The sequence below is a fragment of the Rhinolophus hipposideros genome (assembly GCF_964194185.1).
Source record: "Rhinolophus hipposideros genome assembly, chromosome: 23".
Classification (NCBI taxonomy): domain Eukaryota; kingdom Metazoa; phylum Chordata; class Mammalia; order Chiroptera; family Rhinolophidae; genus Rhinolophus; species Rhinolophus hipposideros.
This window is the reverse complement of record NC_138069.1, coordinates 31,301,659-31,320,568: the sequence shown is the minus strand read 5'-3', so window position 1 is coordinate 31,320,568 and position 18,910 is coordinate 31,301,659. Positions and strand designations below refer to the sequence as shown.

The 18,910-nt window shown below is 36.8% G+C and overlaps 1 protein-coding gene across 4 annotated transcripts in view; it reads left to right on the top strand.

The window, feature by feature from the left end:
• Window positions 1-18,910, top strand: part of GABRB2 (gamma-aminobutyric acid type A receptor subunit beta2) — a 206,624-nt gene that overhangs the window by 84,688 nt on the left and 103,026 nt on the right. For all 4 annotated transcript variants that reach the window (XM_081036103.1, XM_081036106.1, XM_081036105.1 and 1 more), the window contains one exon: window positions 16,970-17,052. In XM_081036103.1, the coding sequence (XP_080892229.1) occupies window positions 16,970-17,052 (83 nt within the window). The remainder of the gene's footprint in view (window positions 1-16,969; window positions 17,053-18,910) is intronic.

Here is an 18,910-nt window from a genome sequence, read left to right as displayed (position 1 = left end):
CCCACGTCTGAATGAATGAATGACTCCCAATACAGGTTCTTTCCTCTCCACTGCACTGAAACCAAGAAAAAAGAACTAACAATCACACTTGCTTTTTTAAATCTTAGTTTGACCTGCCTTCATCTGCTACATTACTTCGAGGTTCTGATGAAAGATAATCCAAAACTTGTAGCTATATATTAGTAAAATGAAGGCTGTACTGAAACCTCACAGATGCCCAGTCTCCGGGACGTGCTCACACGGGGTCCTACACTGACAGGAATGGAGCCTTGGCCTCCAGTGAGTTTTAGTCAAACCTTGGATACACTTACCATTGGTTCAGAGCCCACCTCACTGTGTGTCCCACTTCCTTCCCTCATTTACAAAGTTACAGATTATTGCAAGCGTGGCCTACCATCATCAGTCCTCAGGACAGATGCAATTCATGGAAGTATTTTATTTGACCAAAAGGTATTTTTAAAAATTAAGACATTTCAATTTTAAATGTATATTCCCTAATCATATTTTTAAAGCATCTAATCATCAGAAACCCAGGGTTTTATTTCCCACATGGCAAACATCAGCTAAGCTGAAAAATAATACCTTGTTCAGACAGGGTATGTTTTCTCCAGTTCACCTATTCCCCATCACCCCCTATTGTCCTATGTCGAGGCTATGCCACACACTACAGAGGTTATAAACTTGACTCTCTAGGCATCTGAGTTTGTGACTGTTCGATTAGATTTAAGTATCTTATAATGTTAGCACTCTGTTTCATGTTATGTCATACTGCACTTGGCAGTTTTCAGTAGATTAAAGTATGAACAAGTTGCTTAGAACTTAAGGTCAACTGCTGTTTGCCTTCATCTAGCCTTTCACCAGGTATAAATCTCAACTCAAGGTGCTCTGTCCATTTTACCGCTGTACCTGGCTGTGAGTATGTGCTCACGCCACGCCACGTTAACTGGAAAATCCCTCCCAGCTACAGTCGCAAAATCATGTCCATCCTTCATCACTGAGCTGATAGCTCATTTTCTCTCAATGATTGCTTCAGCTCCCAATCATCGTCTTTATTGGAGTTATTATAACACAAAGAATTCATATTTAACACACGTGCCTAAAAATAAATATAACTAAAAATAAATATATTTATAACTGAAGTTTGTAGGAATGCTTATTTCATGCTAAACAATTGTATGTACTATTTCAGTCCCTCCATTCATACGAAGAGGTAGGTGCCCTTACTGTTTTCATGTTGTCATTACTGCGGCTCACAGAGGTTAAAGAGGTATCCACAGTTACACAGCTAGTGTCTTCCTAGATCAGTTTATCTTGTATCTGGGCTTTGATTTTAAGGTCTGTAAGGCCAAATACCACATCTTAATAATGTTATAGAATGTTTTCTCCAGCGCTGAGCAAACACCATGCAGAATGTAGGCCATCTGTGGCTAGACCAATACTGGTCAACTGCCTTATTTTGTTCAGGTATATTACAACTCAGGGGCTTAATCCCATTCTCAAACTCACTTAACAAGTCATGATAAACTTGCTAATTTTAGGTTTTTAAATTTATACATTCTCCAACTCAAAATCCTTACATTCTCTTTAACTCCCTAATGGTATGTTAAGAATTAGCAGACATTAACCTGTTGCATTGTATTTCTCTTTGGGATGGCAAACGTTTGGTAAGTATTAGTCGATTGTTTTCTTGTCCGGAAAAGACCGTCCCATGTGCTTTCAGGTGGGGGTAAGGAATTGTGGAAGATAAGGAGGCTGTTGAGAAAGCGAATACAAAATCAGATGTGTTACAGTGATACAATACACCCTAATCACTTAGAAATCATTGCTCTAGAAATAATTGTTCATCATCAGCATTATAATGTTCCACCACCACCAATGCCTTAACTAATGTGAACTCTGAGCGTGAAAATTATAACCACATGTAACATTGCTTCCGAGTGCTCTGAGGATTGTCTTTAATGGTTTTGTTAATAATTACTCGACAGAAATATATCTTTACCTTAATGCTTTTTGTCATTAAGCATGCGTTGAAATACTTTTATGTTTATAAGCTCTATTACAACTCTTATTTATTTAATTGCATGTAACAAGTCCTGTAGTTATTGTGTATTTTATTCAGCTTAAATCCATCACAGGGCAAATTAGCAAAGGTATGCTGAGGCTGCAAAGTCTTTAGGCTTTTGCTTCCATTGCTGAAAATGAAAGATAGAGGCTGCTTTAGTGAACCCAAAAGTACAGACTGTCACTGACACCATTCTTGTGCCATGATTAGCCCCTGCCTTCATCACCCTGACAGATGAGCCTGTTCTTTACACATCGGCTCCACAAAGGGAAATCTACCATCTACCCTTGGGAGCCATTTCATTATTTTATAGCCTTTATCAGCCAAGTCATCTTTCTGATTAACCTAAATCCTCTATGTCTTTCATGTTAGAATTTATGACCATAGCTTCCTGTTTGGTCCACAGCAGAAAATGTGAACAGCCAATCATCACTCCCTTGAGCCCTCCACATAAATAGAGTCTGTTATTAAATCTATCCGTCGGCTCTCTCTTCTCCAGCTAGAACAGCAGAGCTCATCCAGCCATTCGTTAAACAATTAACTGGGTTTTATACTCAGTAACATTTTACTGAATTGTGAAAACATTTTTCCATATTTTTTTTTTATTTTTTTCCTATAGAGGGAAACAGAGACGGAGAGACCAGGATGTTAAGCTGGAGAAAATATTTTCAGTACAGCCATTCTTTAACCTGGTTGTCCATCGTCTCATTCCTCTAGCCCTGCTCCCATATCCAGCTTAGATAAAATGAAATTGTTCATAGCAACACAGTGTTACACACCTTTTCTCTTCTGATATCTCCAGTTATCGATTGTCATTTTTCACCCAGGAATCAGGTATGCTTGTTTTCATCCTTGTCTTTTTGTGATGCGTTACAATAATATCTTAGTGACCTTTATTGTAAGTTGTTATTTTCAACATGTGTTTTTGATCTTTTTTTTTTTTTTTTCGGTCAACTTTTTCTGTTTCTTTGAAAACTTTATGTAAAATGAGTTGCAATATTTTTAACTGTTATGACTAATTTTATTCTGCTTTAATTCTTAGTCACCTAAGCTTCTTACTCAGTGTGCTTTCATGTGGGTATAAAAAACTGTTTTGTTTTGTTTTGTTTTGTTTCTTTTCCTCTGTGTTTTCAAACAACCCAGAATTACAGGTGTGTTCTGGGTGAAACTTTTTACATACATTTTCTTTTCCAACTTAGCTTCTAAATGTCTTGTTTTAATCAGTCTTCGATTGTGAGAGGCTCTCTGAATTTCAGTGTTTAGTTACTCTGACCCACAGGGACACATCCCTCCACTCACTTTGAAACTCCATCCTAAATAACTAAAAGCTCCTGAAGAGATGAAATTGTTTCCGCACGTCAAAACAAAGGTGGTCTCTTTGCTTTCTGCTGAGGGTCTCAAGGTCATGCTTCATAGAACTCGGAATAAATAATGATCCACAGGTCAAAAGGACCTTTTACATTATAACAGATCCTCTTTATGTGCTGTGGCAGAGTCACCCAGTAAGAGGCAGAATTAAGGCCAGGAGCACTCTCCGTATGGCCTCTGTTTTTGATCTCTATGCCCGTGTATACGAGAGTCTTACGTTAGTTTACCGCACACCGTGCTTGCCACTCTTCACTATTACATGTCACGTGGGGAGGAATATCCTTGTATATGCTTTCTGTCCTCTTCTTTGATTGTTTCCCATGATAAATCCCTAAAAGTAAGAGGACTAGCCAGTATGTCGAACTTTTTGATACCCAAATTACCTTTTATAAAGGTTGAACCAATTTATATTCTTACCAGCAATTATGCAAACCCATTTTACTTATATCCTCACCACTTATTACATTTTTTAAAAATGACCATTTGCTAGGCATAAAATAGTAGCCTGTTGCTACTATTGCCCATGAAAAATATAGGGTATGTCCTCAGCATATACAATATGTCAAAATCTATTCTGGATGGATTTAAGAATTACTGTAAAATTTGAAACATGACAGAAATATAGTGAAATCATTATCTCATCTCAAGATGGAGAAAGATTGTCTAGACATATAGCATTTTAAGAAGTAAGATTGAAATGACTGATAAGCTTTGATGACAACAAAATGACATCAAAAACTCTAATGAATCACTAAGTAAAAGAAACACTCTCTAGACAAAAAACTGCCAAGTACATGAATTAACAATTTACAATTAAAGAAATTGAAACTTTTGTTAAATATAGAAAAGCTTTCTGGTAATCATAGCTTTCCAAAGATGGAATACATTCCTTTTAGAACGAGTTCCAAGTCACTGGAGAGATTCAAGTTAGAACAATGATTGTAGATATCTTATTGGAAGGAATTCAATCATCAGAAAGAAATTTGTGTATAAATGACATAGATGTATATCATTTAATCATCTTTTCTACCTTAAGAATCTATAATCAAATAATGACATTTCCACCAACATTATAATGGCATAGGAAATTTAATGAAGTGCCTACATTTGACAAAGTTAGCTGACCAACATTTCCTACCTGTGGAATGTAATTATCTTGTGCAATATCAAATGTTCTCATATAAGAACAGACTCTGCAAAAAATAATAAACAAGTAGCAATGAATAGTCTTGACTGAGACTAAAGCAGACAAGGAGAATTATCTTAATAATGTTTTTGCGAGAGAGAAGCGATACACATTTATCATAGAAACAGTGAAATTACAGAAAATATGAAAATAAAAACCAACTATATTTCCACTGCTTATTCTATTATACTTTTAGTCATTTATCTGTGCACTCAATACACCTTTATAAATAAATGTGAAATTATATTGCACTGCTTTCTAATACACTGTTTTCTTGCAAAAGAATCAAGAATAATTTCTTATGTCTACACTCTTTTCCAAGCATTTTTTATATAGTGTCATGAGCCTAAATCAAAATACACTTATGTAATCATATCCGTGATTTGTAGAATAGTTGCATTTTCCCTAGTTTAGAGTTGCACTTAGCATTCTTGTATATAGTTTTCCATTATTTTGTTTTCACGTTAACTTCTTAAAGTGAAATTTTAGGAACAAAGATTAGCACGTTTGGTGCGTTTTGATTAATGTTGTCAAATTACCATCCAGGAAGTTTATACCAATTTAAAATTCTACCAGCGGCATGTGTGAGAGGATCTGTTTCCCTGCAGAATCTTAGCACTAAATACTATTATTTCTTTAAATTTTTGCTAATTAGATAAGCAATAATCATCATGGCTTAATTTGTATTTCTAATACAAATTTATGGTTTCTAATTGTGGTAACCATTTTTCCACATATTTGATGTCTATTTTATGTAAAAGACTTAATTCTTAAATAGCAAAAATACCATTGTTGACCTTAAGCAAATACACAGCCAGATAATTCTCCGGCAAAATGCGTTTATTTGGGAACAACAAAGAATTGCAACTTGGGACACACAATCTAAATGTGAACCACTCACAAGTCCAAAGAACAAAGGAGAGAAAGGTTCTTTTTATAGTGGAAAGGGGGTGTTCAAAGGGGCTGTTGCGAACAAAGAGTCCATTGGAGGAAAGTGGGGATTTAAACTGTCGTGGTTTTTCATTGGCTGAGTGGTTGACCTGCAAGGAGAAGATCCTCTCTCTTCCTGTTGGAGAAGTAGAGGCAGAAAGCAGCTTCCTGTTAGAGACAGAAGGCAATCCTGTCTGGAGTAATTGTTAAGTGGTAGGGTGTCTGAGCTCCACCTACAGGCACTCCCAACTCCAATTTAGACAGTTTCTGTGTTACTATCTTCACACCATTTAGAAGGAAATCTTTTGTGGTTAGAGATCAGGAGTGGTGAAAGGCCTGAGACTGCATTGTTTGTGGAAATTGTTGGAGTCAGAAGTACAAGCTGAGTTGCCAGTAGGTGACAGGAGGCAGCTCTGAGTTATTTACTTTTCGCATTTAAAAAATAACAGCAGCAATAACAATAATAAAATCTATTTTACTTTACGGGTTGAGGTTATCACAGTTGCAGCCATGTACTTCAGAAAAAATATGTGTGAGGCCATGTTGGGGGCTGGGTCAATGTTCCTTACTCGACTTCCAGCAAGTGCGCTACCTCCAGAGAGAGAAAAAAATGAATCAGGCATTGCCTTTCCTCAGACATTAATGCCAGCTGCTCAAGGAAGGGTGTGTGTGTGTGTGTGTGTGTGTGTGTGTGTGTGTGTGTGTGTGTGTGGTGGGGAGGTGGTTTAAAGGCTGTTTCAGTCACATGTAGGTTACCTTGATAGCCACACCGCCGCTAGAAATTTCGTGTCGTTGGGCCGACATGCTGCAGCAACCTCTTTCTTTGTCCACTCTGCTGTTTTTTCCCTTTCTTTCACAGGAGATGACCCCTAATGAGCATCTTTCAGAGTCGGCTCCTGGAAAACCCAATTTAAGATAGACCCTGAATCTACCAGGGAGACAAAATAACAAATATATGTATACACAGGATGATTTCAGATACTGATAAGTATTATGAAGGCAATAAAATGAGATCGGGCAGTGACCAACGGTGGAGGAGCTAAGGTGCAGGGAGACGGCTTCATAGGTAGGCAATGACGTACTGAGACAGGACTCCTAGGAAGGAGGCAGCTTATTGAAGGTGGAGGGGACCTTCATCCCCTCATCCTTAAAAATCCCAAGATAAAGGCCCCAGGAATGAAACGCTTCTGATTTTTATTTTTTATTTTTTTGATAGCCTAACTAGAGAATCCTCAGATTTTAAATACATTTCTATAATATATTCTACCAGTCTGGGGCCCGACAGGAAACAGATGGCGTACTGAAAATGGGATAATTTGAGGAGAATGCAATAAAGAAGCAGTTTACAAAGAGACAGAACAGCACCCCCTTCCTCCCTCCCAGAGATGGGATCAGCAGGTTGCCATCTGCTCCCTAAGGGGGAGAGGAGGGAATGGTCAGGGGATACAGTTCCCCTGGTCTCACTCTCCTCTCTCCCCTAAACTCCTGCACTGCTCCCCGTTGGCGAAATCCAACCCAAGGCCAGAGAACCAGGGAGGCAGTTTTTGAAGTCCATGCAGTCTAGTTTCTAGGGCCACAGAGGATGGTGTTTGGGGATGGAGAGTGCAAGGTGGAGCTGGAGAGGCAAAGGAAGACATCAGCATGTGTAGTTTACATTTTAAAATAATACTGGATGGGATTTGGAAGAAATGACAACAGACCCAGCTGAGGTTGTAACCTCAGTCTGTCACTGGCTAACTATAAATTAACGTCTGTAAGCCACTCTTATTTGTTAAAAAGTTTAATGGCTGGAATAAAACTGATGAACTCAATCTGACATGGTATGACTCCAGTGTGTCACTAATCAAAATAAGATCTTCTAAACATATTTCAATGAATACAACAAAAAATATCTGGCATATTTAAACCTTGTTTTAAATTATGAAAAACAAAAACAAACAAACCAAAAAAGTCACCGTTGAAATTAACCAAAGAGTCCCAGCTCTATGTCTTTCTAGTAGGTCAGTGGCTCTGGTTCAGTTAAATCTCTTACAGTGACTTAAAGTCAGATTTCAGTTGTTAGGTCATGAGTGAGAAAATAGAATGAGTACTGTTTTTTCTCTGGGGCTCAGACTTCCTTCAAGACATAACTTAAAAGAAAGGATATTCTCATTCCTGAGATAAGCCCAGGATACGTAGATGAGGCCATCAGGAGTGTAATGTGGGAAAACTTGGTAAAAAGGGACTGACAAGAGAAGAATAATAAAGGCTTAGATTGCTATAGCCACATCTATTATTTTTTGATTGAGTAGGATTTATATGCCTACAAAGTGAGACTGTGAGATACTGCTGTTTGGATGTCATAGGTACATTATTTAAGAAAATGTCTTTTCCTAATAGTACCTGAATTTGTAGCAAAGCCTGTCTAGCCCTTTAATAGTCAAAGTATCTTCACAGAGGATAAGATTCCAAAAAAGCAGAGTCACAGAAGATCAAGCAGCTGCAGAAGAGTACAAATAGCTCTCAACTGAAACGATTTATCAAATGGGAACATGATTGCTAGCAATCTTACTTTTTTTAGTGATTACAAAGTAGCACATGTGACTCTCTTGTAGAGAGCTTTTACAAACAATTATGCATGAGTGTTGGAGATTTTAATTTAAGCAGAAGGCCTCTGTGGAGGTAAATCAAGAGCATAGACTGGAAGAAAAATGCTGAAGGAGACCTTCAATCAGGGAGAATATTAAGTGGGACTCCTTGGGGAGAGGCCTGTATTTGCTTATCTGGGGTGGGCTCATCTACATAATTGACTAAAACAGAATGAACAGCTGTGAAATACAGCATTTGAATGTGTGGGTAAAACAAAATTACAAGATATACAGGGTCATAGAATATGTAATCTATTTTCATAGGACTATAAAATTTCCAAGATGATTTGGGAATAGGAAACTGGCCAAGTCTCTAGAGAAGTTAAATTGCTTTATCACGGTCTACTAGCTAGTTAGTTTTACCGTACTAGTTAAGTATGTGGATTCAATTAAAACATTCTAGATTTAAATCCCAACTCCATCATTTACTCTGTGACATGTGAGAAAATCCCTCTACCTTTTTGTGTCTCAATTTTTCATCTATAAAATGGAGATAATAATAAGACATTCCTCGTATTAAATGAGATAATACATTTCAGTAATGCTAGATAACATCTAGAACTTAGTAAGTGATCACTTAATATGAGGTATGATTATTACTAGCAAGAATGCCAGAGCTGAAGTCACCTAACTCCTACAGCAGTATGCTGCGTACTCTAGAAAAAGCAAGAGCACAGTGCAAGAGGGATAAACATGAGAAATTAGATTCCTAACTAAAAATGGTTGTGAGACATAAAATAACATCAAGACTTCTTGAGATTAAAAAGCAAGAAAATGTTAAGTACCTTTGGGGAAGTGATCAGATGTGCAGTTTAATGTACAAATTGTCGGTTATGAAAACAGTCATGGGATGTAAAACACAACAGAGGATATAGTCAATAATATTACAATAACTATGAATGGTGCCAAATGTGTACTAGCCTTACCCAGGGTGCTCAGTTTGTAAGTTATATAAATGTCTAATCACTGTGTAGTATCCCTGAAAACATTCTATATCCATTGTAATTGAAAAAAAATTTATTTTTTAAAAAGCAGATGAGGAAAAAAAAAGGTGTGCTCTTTAGCACTTTTCAAACTTTCAGTTCTATGCTGTAATTCTTAAATTCAGTAGGTAGATCTTTTTTGCCCCAGCTGAAGTTATTGATCAGTTTGTTTTATAACTAACAAAACTATCTCAAATTTTTTTGATGACTGATCTTTTTTACACCTTAATTTTTCTCTGGTAATGATGCCTACTAATGCTATAGGATTCCTTTATCTTTTGTAATTAGAATAAGTTGTACTTTTAAGTGAGTGTACTTGTTTTTCTAATTTTTATTGGGGAATATTGGGAAACAGTGTGTCTCTCCAGGGCCCATCAGCTCCAAGTCACTGTCCTTCACTCCAGTTGTGGAGGGCGCAGCTCAGCTCTAAGTCCAGTCACCGTTTTCAATGTTTAGTTGCAGGGGGCACAGCCCACCACCCCATGCAGGAATCAAACGAGCAATCTTGTGGTTGAGAGCTGGCGCTCTAACCACCTGAGCCATCCGGCTACCCCGAGTGTACATTTTTAACAAAGTAAAAGCATACTGTGAATTTGAACACTACCTTTTGAATATAGTTGAGGATAAGGCATCTAATTTCTTAAAAATATATAAAATTGTTGAAAAAAAACAGTTGTTTTGTGGAATATAGATGATTATCTAGATAAAGAAATCAAAGTAGAAGTTCAAAGTCTCTTACAATCTGTGGTTGAAATCATTACAAGTTTATCGCATGTCAAGGCACATGTTTAACTGTGTAGTTTAGCTCTTGAAGGCCCTCCCAACCAAGAGTCCGCTGAAAGGCCTGGAACATCCCATGTCGATTATGATTCTGAGTTATTTTCTATTGGCTGAGGGGCAAAAGCATCTGTAGTTGCTTATTAGCTATCTTTGGTCGTATTCAAACTTGGGATGATATAGTAGCGTCATTAAATCTCAGATAATGACACTATAAAATATATATTATGGCTTTGGTACAAAATGCCGGCATAGCTGTTGTATTTCTTGATTTTATAGATGCCTTTAGTGACTGTTTTAAGCTGTATTACATATTTAGTTTTCTTGCTCTGTGTCAATATTTTATAGCACAAGTCATTTTTGGATAGCAGTACCCAGTAACTAAGGAATAAAGGGTTTATCCAGAGATTTCTTAGCCTAATCAGAATATCGACATTTTGCAAAGGTGGCTTTTATCATGCAATCATATTCATCCCCAGAGAAGACATATCTCTACTTTTAACTACAGAAGATTTGCCATATGTAAATGAGGTACATTCTGGAGGCGTCATTGACTGTTTCCTTTGATTGAAGGCAGAGCTGTCTCCATATATTTCACAATGGTCTTAAAAGTTAATCAGGATACCTGCATAATAAGTTACTAGCCTCTCTTCAAGGACTCTAGTAGTGGTGTTGAGTGATTTAGGCCCATTGATGGTGTGTATCAGGATTCAGAAAGTCATGTTCATGTAAAGCTCATTAGGTGTGTTTGTTCTGAATTATTCCTGAAGAAACTTCACCCTGTTAATAAATCAGAAAGTCCCAAAGAATACGTTTTGATATTCCTTACGTGGATTTTCTGAGTAAGAGTTATTCTAGGTAGCTTCTTGTAAAAGGATGATTTTGACTTTAAAATTTGAGAATTTTTTATGTAAATTAAATCAGACACCTCTATAGAGAATTTCTTTGTGTTGGTTGTTGTTATTATTATTATTATTATTATTATTATTATTATTATTGTTATTTTAATCTTGGGTTAGTGAGAAGTGCCAGGCACCTGGCAAAGTGCTTAAGATACAATTAAGACAACAAACAGGTGTGGTTCCTGAGCTCACAAAACACCTGGAAAAGATGCATGTTTGTTACACATGTAACAAATAGATGCATATCTGTATTTTGTCTTAAAGTCTGTTAAACAGCGCTCCGTATACACATATGGCAAATTATTTTTGCATATTTGTATGTCAGGAAGCTATTTATACCCTATTTTATAGCTCTGCTTTGCTTACAGTATAAGTATGTGATTGTTCTACACTTCTTCATGTATACAAGCACATATGAGTGTATTCCACCAAATAACTGCTGGGCAAATGAGTTATCACAAGATCTGCTCATTATCAGGTAGTAATAACAGAAGTGGCAGATCATTTTACGAGTTACACACCTCTTCCTGCACTTACCATCTCACGACAAATCATGATGCTAAGTATATCATTCAAATTTTCCAGACCAACCAACTGGTGGAGAAAATAAGTGACTTGTCTCAGGTCACTCATACGGGTCTGTATGATCAAAATTCCAAGTGGGTTATTTTGGCTATGGAGTTTCTGCTTTAATCCAAAAGGAGATACAAATACCTCATAAATATCCACTAGAGAATATATTTTTTTAGCTTTATGAAGTGTGTTACAGCATTACAAAATGTGAAACACTGGCGTAAATATGAATGTTTGTTGATGTGAGAAAAACACTTTCTTCTACTTTATTTTTAAAACATGAGTAGAAACTCATTGCTTCTGTGATAGCATTAGTTGATTTCTTTTTCTTATTTACAACACGAGTTCACAGATGTTAGTTGCCATGAATATGTATCAGCAGAAAGTGTGAAGCACAACCTGTAGTAGCAATTGCAAACTTTACTTAATTTACAGCCAGGCATCTGTTTATCGGTCTCTCCTTTTTTATTGTACGTGTGCCCTTGTAACTCTCATGTCCTTTGTGTTCATTCTATCAGATGAAGTTAATTTTCTCTAGTTTTCAAGACAGGGAGTATTTCTACTATTTTATATAAATATCATGGGTGCTCAGTATGCCCATAATGGACCTAATTTCATATACTTTGGAAATTTCTCTTCTATATAATGTACGTCCCTGTACATTAATGGCAATCCAGGTTGTATCTACCTGTATAAATCTATCAACCAATCAATCAATCAGTGCAACAGTGCAAAAAGCCAAGTATCACATAGCTACAGAATTATTTTTTAACCCTGAGTAAGGAATGAAGTGTTAATGTGAACATTTATAGAATTTAGGAATTTGATGAATCCCATTGGAAGCAGAAACAAACAATTTGATAAGAAGATAGACTCTGGAACTATTTATGTAATGTTAATTAAATGGATTAAAATGTATTTGCTGTTAAAAATATGAAAAGAATCTCTAAAACTGAAGCCATGTTATAATTTTAAGTTAAAAAGAGAAAAAATGCAACAAAATAATTCTCCAAATAAAAGATTTATAATGAGAAATTGTTCTTTAACAAATAAGCAAGCTAATTTCAGATTGTGATAATTGCTTGAAGAAAATAAACAGAGATGATGAAGCATTCGTTATGGCAACCACTTTGGGTGGCCGCTTAGGAAGGGAGATGCTTTTTGAGTGGAAGGATCAGAATAGAGGGCTCTGTGAAGGTCCGGGGGACACAGATGCTGCTAGGCAGAAGGAACAAAGGCAAAGGCTGGAAACTAGTGAGTGGAGACGTGATGTGAGATAATATTGGGAAGGAAGGGTCGGATTATTCAGGGCACAGTAGGCCTTAGCCAAGACTTTGGATTTTATTAGAAGCGCCACTAAAAATTTTAAGCAGAGGAGTGATAAAATCTGACTTATGTTTTTAAAAGAGCTCTGACTATTGTGTACATATAAGTAGGGAGGCAAATAGAGAGGCTGGGAGACCAAACTACTGTAGTAACATGGAGGCGAAGTGATGGGGCCATAGAGTCAAGGGAAGCAGTGAAGATAGACAGGAGTGAGGCTGGGGAGCAAGCAGGTCTTGGTGAGAGAAAGGAAGGGATGTGCATCAGCCCTAGGGTACTCAAGTACTTATTTCTAAAACGGTGAACAAAATTTAACAGAGTACAAACTTAATGAAGCAGCAATCAAACTAAAGAGGCATGAACTACTTCTATTAAGTTAATCACTCAGAGTAGGTCCCCCTTATCTGTGGGACATATGTTCCAGGGCCCCCAGTGGATGCCTGAAACCACAGATAGTACCAAACCCTATATATAGCGTGTTTTTTTTTTTCTCCTATACATACATCCCTTTTCATTTAAAGGAAGCACTTCCCGGCTTTCCATTGGCATATCTAAGTTGCCAGCATCACTACTTTTGCCCTTTGGGGCCATTATTAAGTAAAAGAAGGGTCACTTGAATACAAACACTGCAATACTCTGAAAGGGAATCTGGTAAGTGACTAATGGGCAGGGGACTGTACAGTGTGGGAATGCTGGACAAGGGCATGACTCACGTCCCGGGCAGGACGGAGTGGGACAGTATACGATATATGATTTTGTCCCGTTACTCAGAACAGCGTGCAATATAAAACTTAAGAATTGTTTATTTCTGGAATTTTCCATTAATTTTCAGACCGCGGTTGACCACAAGTAACTGAAACCACAGAAAGCAAAATCTTGGATAAGGGAACAATACTGTGTTTTCATCCTACCTCTGAGGAGTAGGATCCACACCTAACTAAGGAATTCCATAGACTCAGTCCACCTGCTTTACTTGGCTAAGCTCTGCCCAAGACCTTTTGATGACGAAGGTTTAGCTGTGGACTGTTTCTCCCAAGGCGGGGCTGCGTCTTATTTCTCTGTTCCCAGCACATAGTGTAGTGCCGCTCAGAGCAGTCAGCCAGAGTTGGTCGGATTCAACATCAATTTCTACTCTTAGTTTTCTTCAGCAGGTGTATTTTTTTGTTTTTATTAAATTTATTGGAGTGACAATGGTTAGTAACATTATATAGATTTCATGTGTACAGTTGTAGAATGCATCATCTTTATACTGCATTGTAGACTGCATTGTAACCACCTAGAGCCAGTTCTCCTTCCATCGCCATATATTTGACTCTCTTCTTCCATTTCCCCTCTCTCTCCCCCTATGGTAACCACTAACCTGTTGTCTGTGTCTATGAATTTTCGTTTGTTCGTCTTGTTAGTTTGTTGCTTTCAGTTTTACATCCTATATATGAATGAAATCATTCGTGTGGTTCTCAACTTTTCCTGTCTGACTTATTTCGCTTAGCATGATACTCTCGAGATCCATCCATGTTGTCTCAAATGGCAGTATTTCATCTTTTCTTATGGCTGAGTAATATTCCATTGTATATACATATATACCACATCTTCTTTATCCAATCATCTGTTGCAGGATAGTTTGGTTGTTTGCATTTCTTGGCCACTGTGAATAATGCTCCAATGAACATAAGGGTACATACATCTTTATAGATAAATGTTTTCAGATTTGGGGGGTAAATATCCAGAAGAGGGATTGCTGGGTCATATGGTAATTCTCTTCTTAATTTTTTTGAGGAGCCTACATGCTGTTTTCCATAGTGGCTGTACCAGTTTACATTCTCACCAGCGGTGTATGAGGGTTCCTTTTTCTCCACAACCACTCTAACGCTTGTTATTACTTGTCTTGTTGATAATAGCCATTCTAACAGGTGTGGGGTGCTATCTTATTGTAGTATTGACTTGCATTTCCTGAATAGCTAGTGAAGTTGAGCATATAACTGTTGGCCATCTGTATGTCTTTTTGAGAGAGTCTCTGTTTAGGTCCTCTGCCCATTTTTTTTTTAATTGGATTGTTTGTTTTTTTTAATTGGATTGTTTGGTTTTTGTTGTTGTTGAGTTGCATGAGTTCTTTATATATTTTGGATATTAGCCACTTATCGGAGTGGCAAATATCTTCTGTTGATTTGTTTCATTTTTGTTTTGTTGACGATTTATTTTGCTGTGCAGAAGCGTTTTAGTTTGATAGAGTCCCATTCACTCATTTTTGCTTTTCTTTCCCTTGCCTTAGGGAAGCGTTTTAGTTTGATATAGTCCCATTCACTCATTTTTGCTTTTCCCTTTTGCCTTAGGGGTTAAATTCATAAAATCCTCTCTGAACCCAAGGTCTACAGTTTAGTGCTTATGCTTTCTCCTATGCAATTTATTGTTTCAGGTCTTATGTTTAGGCCTTTGATCCATTTTGAGTTAATTTTGGTATATGACAGATAGCAGTCTAGTTTCATTCTTTTGCACATGGCTTTCCAATTCTCCCAGCACCATTTATTGAAGAGGGTTTCTTTTCTCCATTGTATATTTTTTGGCTCCTTTGTTGAAAATTATCTGTCCACATACGTGTATATGTGGGTATATTTATGGGTTCTCAATTCGATTCCATTGACCTCTGTGTCTGTTTTTCTTCTAATACCATGAATGTTTGATTATTGTCACTTTGTAGTATAAATTGAAGTCAGGGAGTGTGATACCTCCAGCCTTGTTCTTTTTCCTTAGGATTGCTTTGCTATTTAGTATCTTTTGTGATTCCATACAGATCTGATGATTCTTTGTTATATTTCCTTAAAAAATGCCATTGGGATTTTGATGGGGATTGCCTCAAATCTATAGCTTTGAGTAACATTGCCAATTTAACTATGTTCATTCTTCCAATCCATGATCACCGAATAGCTTTCCATTTCTCTATGTCTTCTTCAATTTCTTTTAATAAAGCCTTATCCTTTTCAGTTTCTGTTGGCCATCTGTATGTCTTTTGGAGAGAGCCTCTGTTTAGGTCCTCTGCCCATTTTTTTTTAATTGGATTGTTTGGGTTTTGTTGTTGTTGTTGAGTTGCATGAGTTCTTTATATATTTTGGATATTAGCCACTTATCATCTTATCAAAGGACCACTTAACAAGGTCCTTTACATCCTTGTTTATTCTTAGGTATTTTATTCTTTTTGTTGCAGTTGCAAAAGGGATGTTTTTAAGGACCTATTATATGTCACTTACTCTTTTATATTCTTTATATAAATTATTAAATCAATTTTTACTGAAACCCTGTTAGGTAATTATTGTTGTTAATAATTTCTTTACAGACAAAGAAACTAAGGTTGGTTAGGAAATATTAACCATCTTGATGTGAATCAGTCAGCGAAACAGTTAGAATTTACACCTCTGTCTGATGTGTTCTAAAACTTGTATTTTTTCATGACCTTATTCTGCCTCATTGTTCAGAAAACATGTATTGATAAATCAGTTAGGACTGTATGTTTTTGGCTTCTTCTACTTGGTCTTCAACAGAGAGATTAGTGAAAAATGATGGCAGAGAAATATAAAGACATTAAAGGGACAGATTCATTTCTCTCTTATGAAATAATAAAAGTACCCAGTAGTCTAAATAAATAACTCTGCCAGCCCATAGGAGGAAGCTCTCTAACAAGTCATTAAGTATATCAGATTACTCAGGACAGAGCAATTCAAGTGATAGATGAAAGGCTGATTGTATGTGTATTAAAGCACTTGCAAAGTACTATACTATGCATAGAAAGGTCAAAAATGATGGATCAAAGCTAGGATTGATTGAAGATTGGATTTTAGGGTCTTGAGAAAGGAAGGAGAAAACAAGTATGAATGGAAGAGGAATATCTATGTTGATATTCTTAATCACCTGTGATGCTCATAAAATAAGGGTCCTGGGATCCCACCCCACCCCAAAATATTCTGGAGTATGGAAACTTCTTAACAAACACTCCCAGGTGAATTTGGTACAAGTAGATAATGGCCCACACTTTGGGGAAAAAATGATTTGGTTGGGTCTCTTTATTTTACAAATCAGCATGAGGATCATAACGGTTTTCCAAAGTTGCAGAGCTCTTTTTCATTAGAGCTTTGGCTAAATCAGTCTCCTAGAGGCCTAGTTCTCTCCTCTTTGATACTTGGAATTATTTTTTCCAACTCTAGCCATGGACCAGCTAACAGCATATATCATTGTAATTTCTCTTCTAGAATCACAACCACAGCTGCCTGCATGATGGACCTAAGGAGGTACCCATTGGATGAACAAAACTGCACCTTGGAAATTGAAAGCTGTAAGTTTTTCTGAGAATCCAGCTAAACTGAACTGTGCTTGAATGTTTTTCTTAGGCAAAGACTTCCTACCCTGGTTTATGTCCAGACGACAGGTCCTGAAAAGGTCCTGTTAGCACACTAAATTTGATGGAAGAAGGTACTTCTAATATCTTCCCTCAATGATACTGTCGTCCTCTTAGTCCTGTCCCTAAATCCCTGGGAGAGATGTGAAGGGAAGAATTAATCTAGCAATAAAAAGAAGATTCTAAGAGCCTGGAGGGAAATCTAGGGCTATTCCAGCCATTTAAGGTGTGTTATTGATACAGTAAGCTTGGGATAATAGGGAAAGGTGGCAGGAAGACAGAAGCTGTCAGAATGATTTTTGATGTCATAAGCATTTGCACTTTGCTATTGCAACATAAATGTGGATTAAATAAATAAATTCTGGGTTAGCTGGAATATTCATAGAGTGTGGATTGGTAGGATGTTTTTGTTTTGAAGGACTATTTTCAATGTTGAAAATTTATATTCTTGCTGAAGACCATATGATGAGCAAGAATGGCGTATACACATGTGTGTATGTATTCTTTCCGGTGCTGACCTGTTCTGCAGTGCTGTTGCATTTCTAGGCCAGGGTTTCAGTGTCCTTGTTGATGATTCAGTCACCTACCCTGCTCAGTAAAATGTTAATTTCATAACCCGTCTCCATTTCAGAGGTAACACACAGAGGTCATTTGAGGTGGGGTAGGATTTTGAATCTCTTTTCTCTGTCAGTTCTTTCCAATGTGTTCATGCCTCATCCCACCAAACAATTGGAGGCTGACAATGTTATATCTAGCTTTCTAGATAATGAGCAGCTTGACTGCTGTGCGGATACTCTCAGCCTTTGTCAGGAACTCTAGCTGTGGCAAGCAGCGTGACTCTAAATCACTGCTCTGAGTGGAAATATAGCATTTATGACACATTGCGAGTATTTTTGCCCATTTCAAAAAATAGCTTCCAGGGATAATTAAATTTACATGCATTTTTTTTTTGGAAGAACCTGATTTCATACTTGTATTTCCAAATCAGTATTATTTTGACATTAGATCTCTGCCATGCAGAACTATTTGATAAAATTGCTCTATAGGATTTTTGTGATTATTTTATATAAATATCTTTGGGATAACTTTGCTTTTTTATAACTGAAGATAAGAGTTACAGTGCAGAAGAATGTTCTTCAGAGCCCAAATTCTTTGGTTGTTTCAAGTTGTTGATGTAAGGACATTTTGAAAAAGGTAGTTTGCTGTGTACCATTCATGGGTTATCGTGGTCAGAGAATTTTTTGTGGTAGAATTTGACTGAAATTTTAAAGAATCATATTTGTACATGATTAAAGCACTTGCACTGATACCATTTCATTTGAGCCTTTCACAACCCTGTCAGGTAGGTAAACACAGCCTTTTTAGTTTAAAAAATTGGTGCCTAAGGACGAAGGCAAAACCCAAGGAAAATGTAATTGTGACATGAATATTGAATAATTAACATGGTAATTCCTTAGACTTTTAGAAAGTTTATGTTTTATAAAGGGGCTTTTACATATCTCATTGCAATGAGTTACCCTGTTAAATGAGGTAGAATAGATTTTTTTCTAGCCTTGTTGAGATATAATTGACATATTATCTATGTACAAAGTGATGGTTTGATATATGCATACAGGTATATTGTGAAATGATTACCACATAAGGTTAGTTAACATGCCTTTCAGCTCACATAGTTATCTTTTGTGTGTGTATGTATGGATGTGTGTGTATATGTGTGTTGAGAACTTTTAAGGTTCACTCTTAGAAACTTTCAACTATACAGTACAGTATCATGAACTGTAGTCACCATGCCATA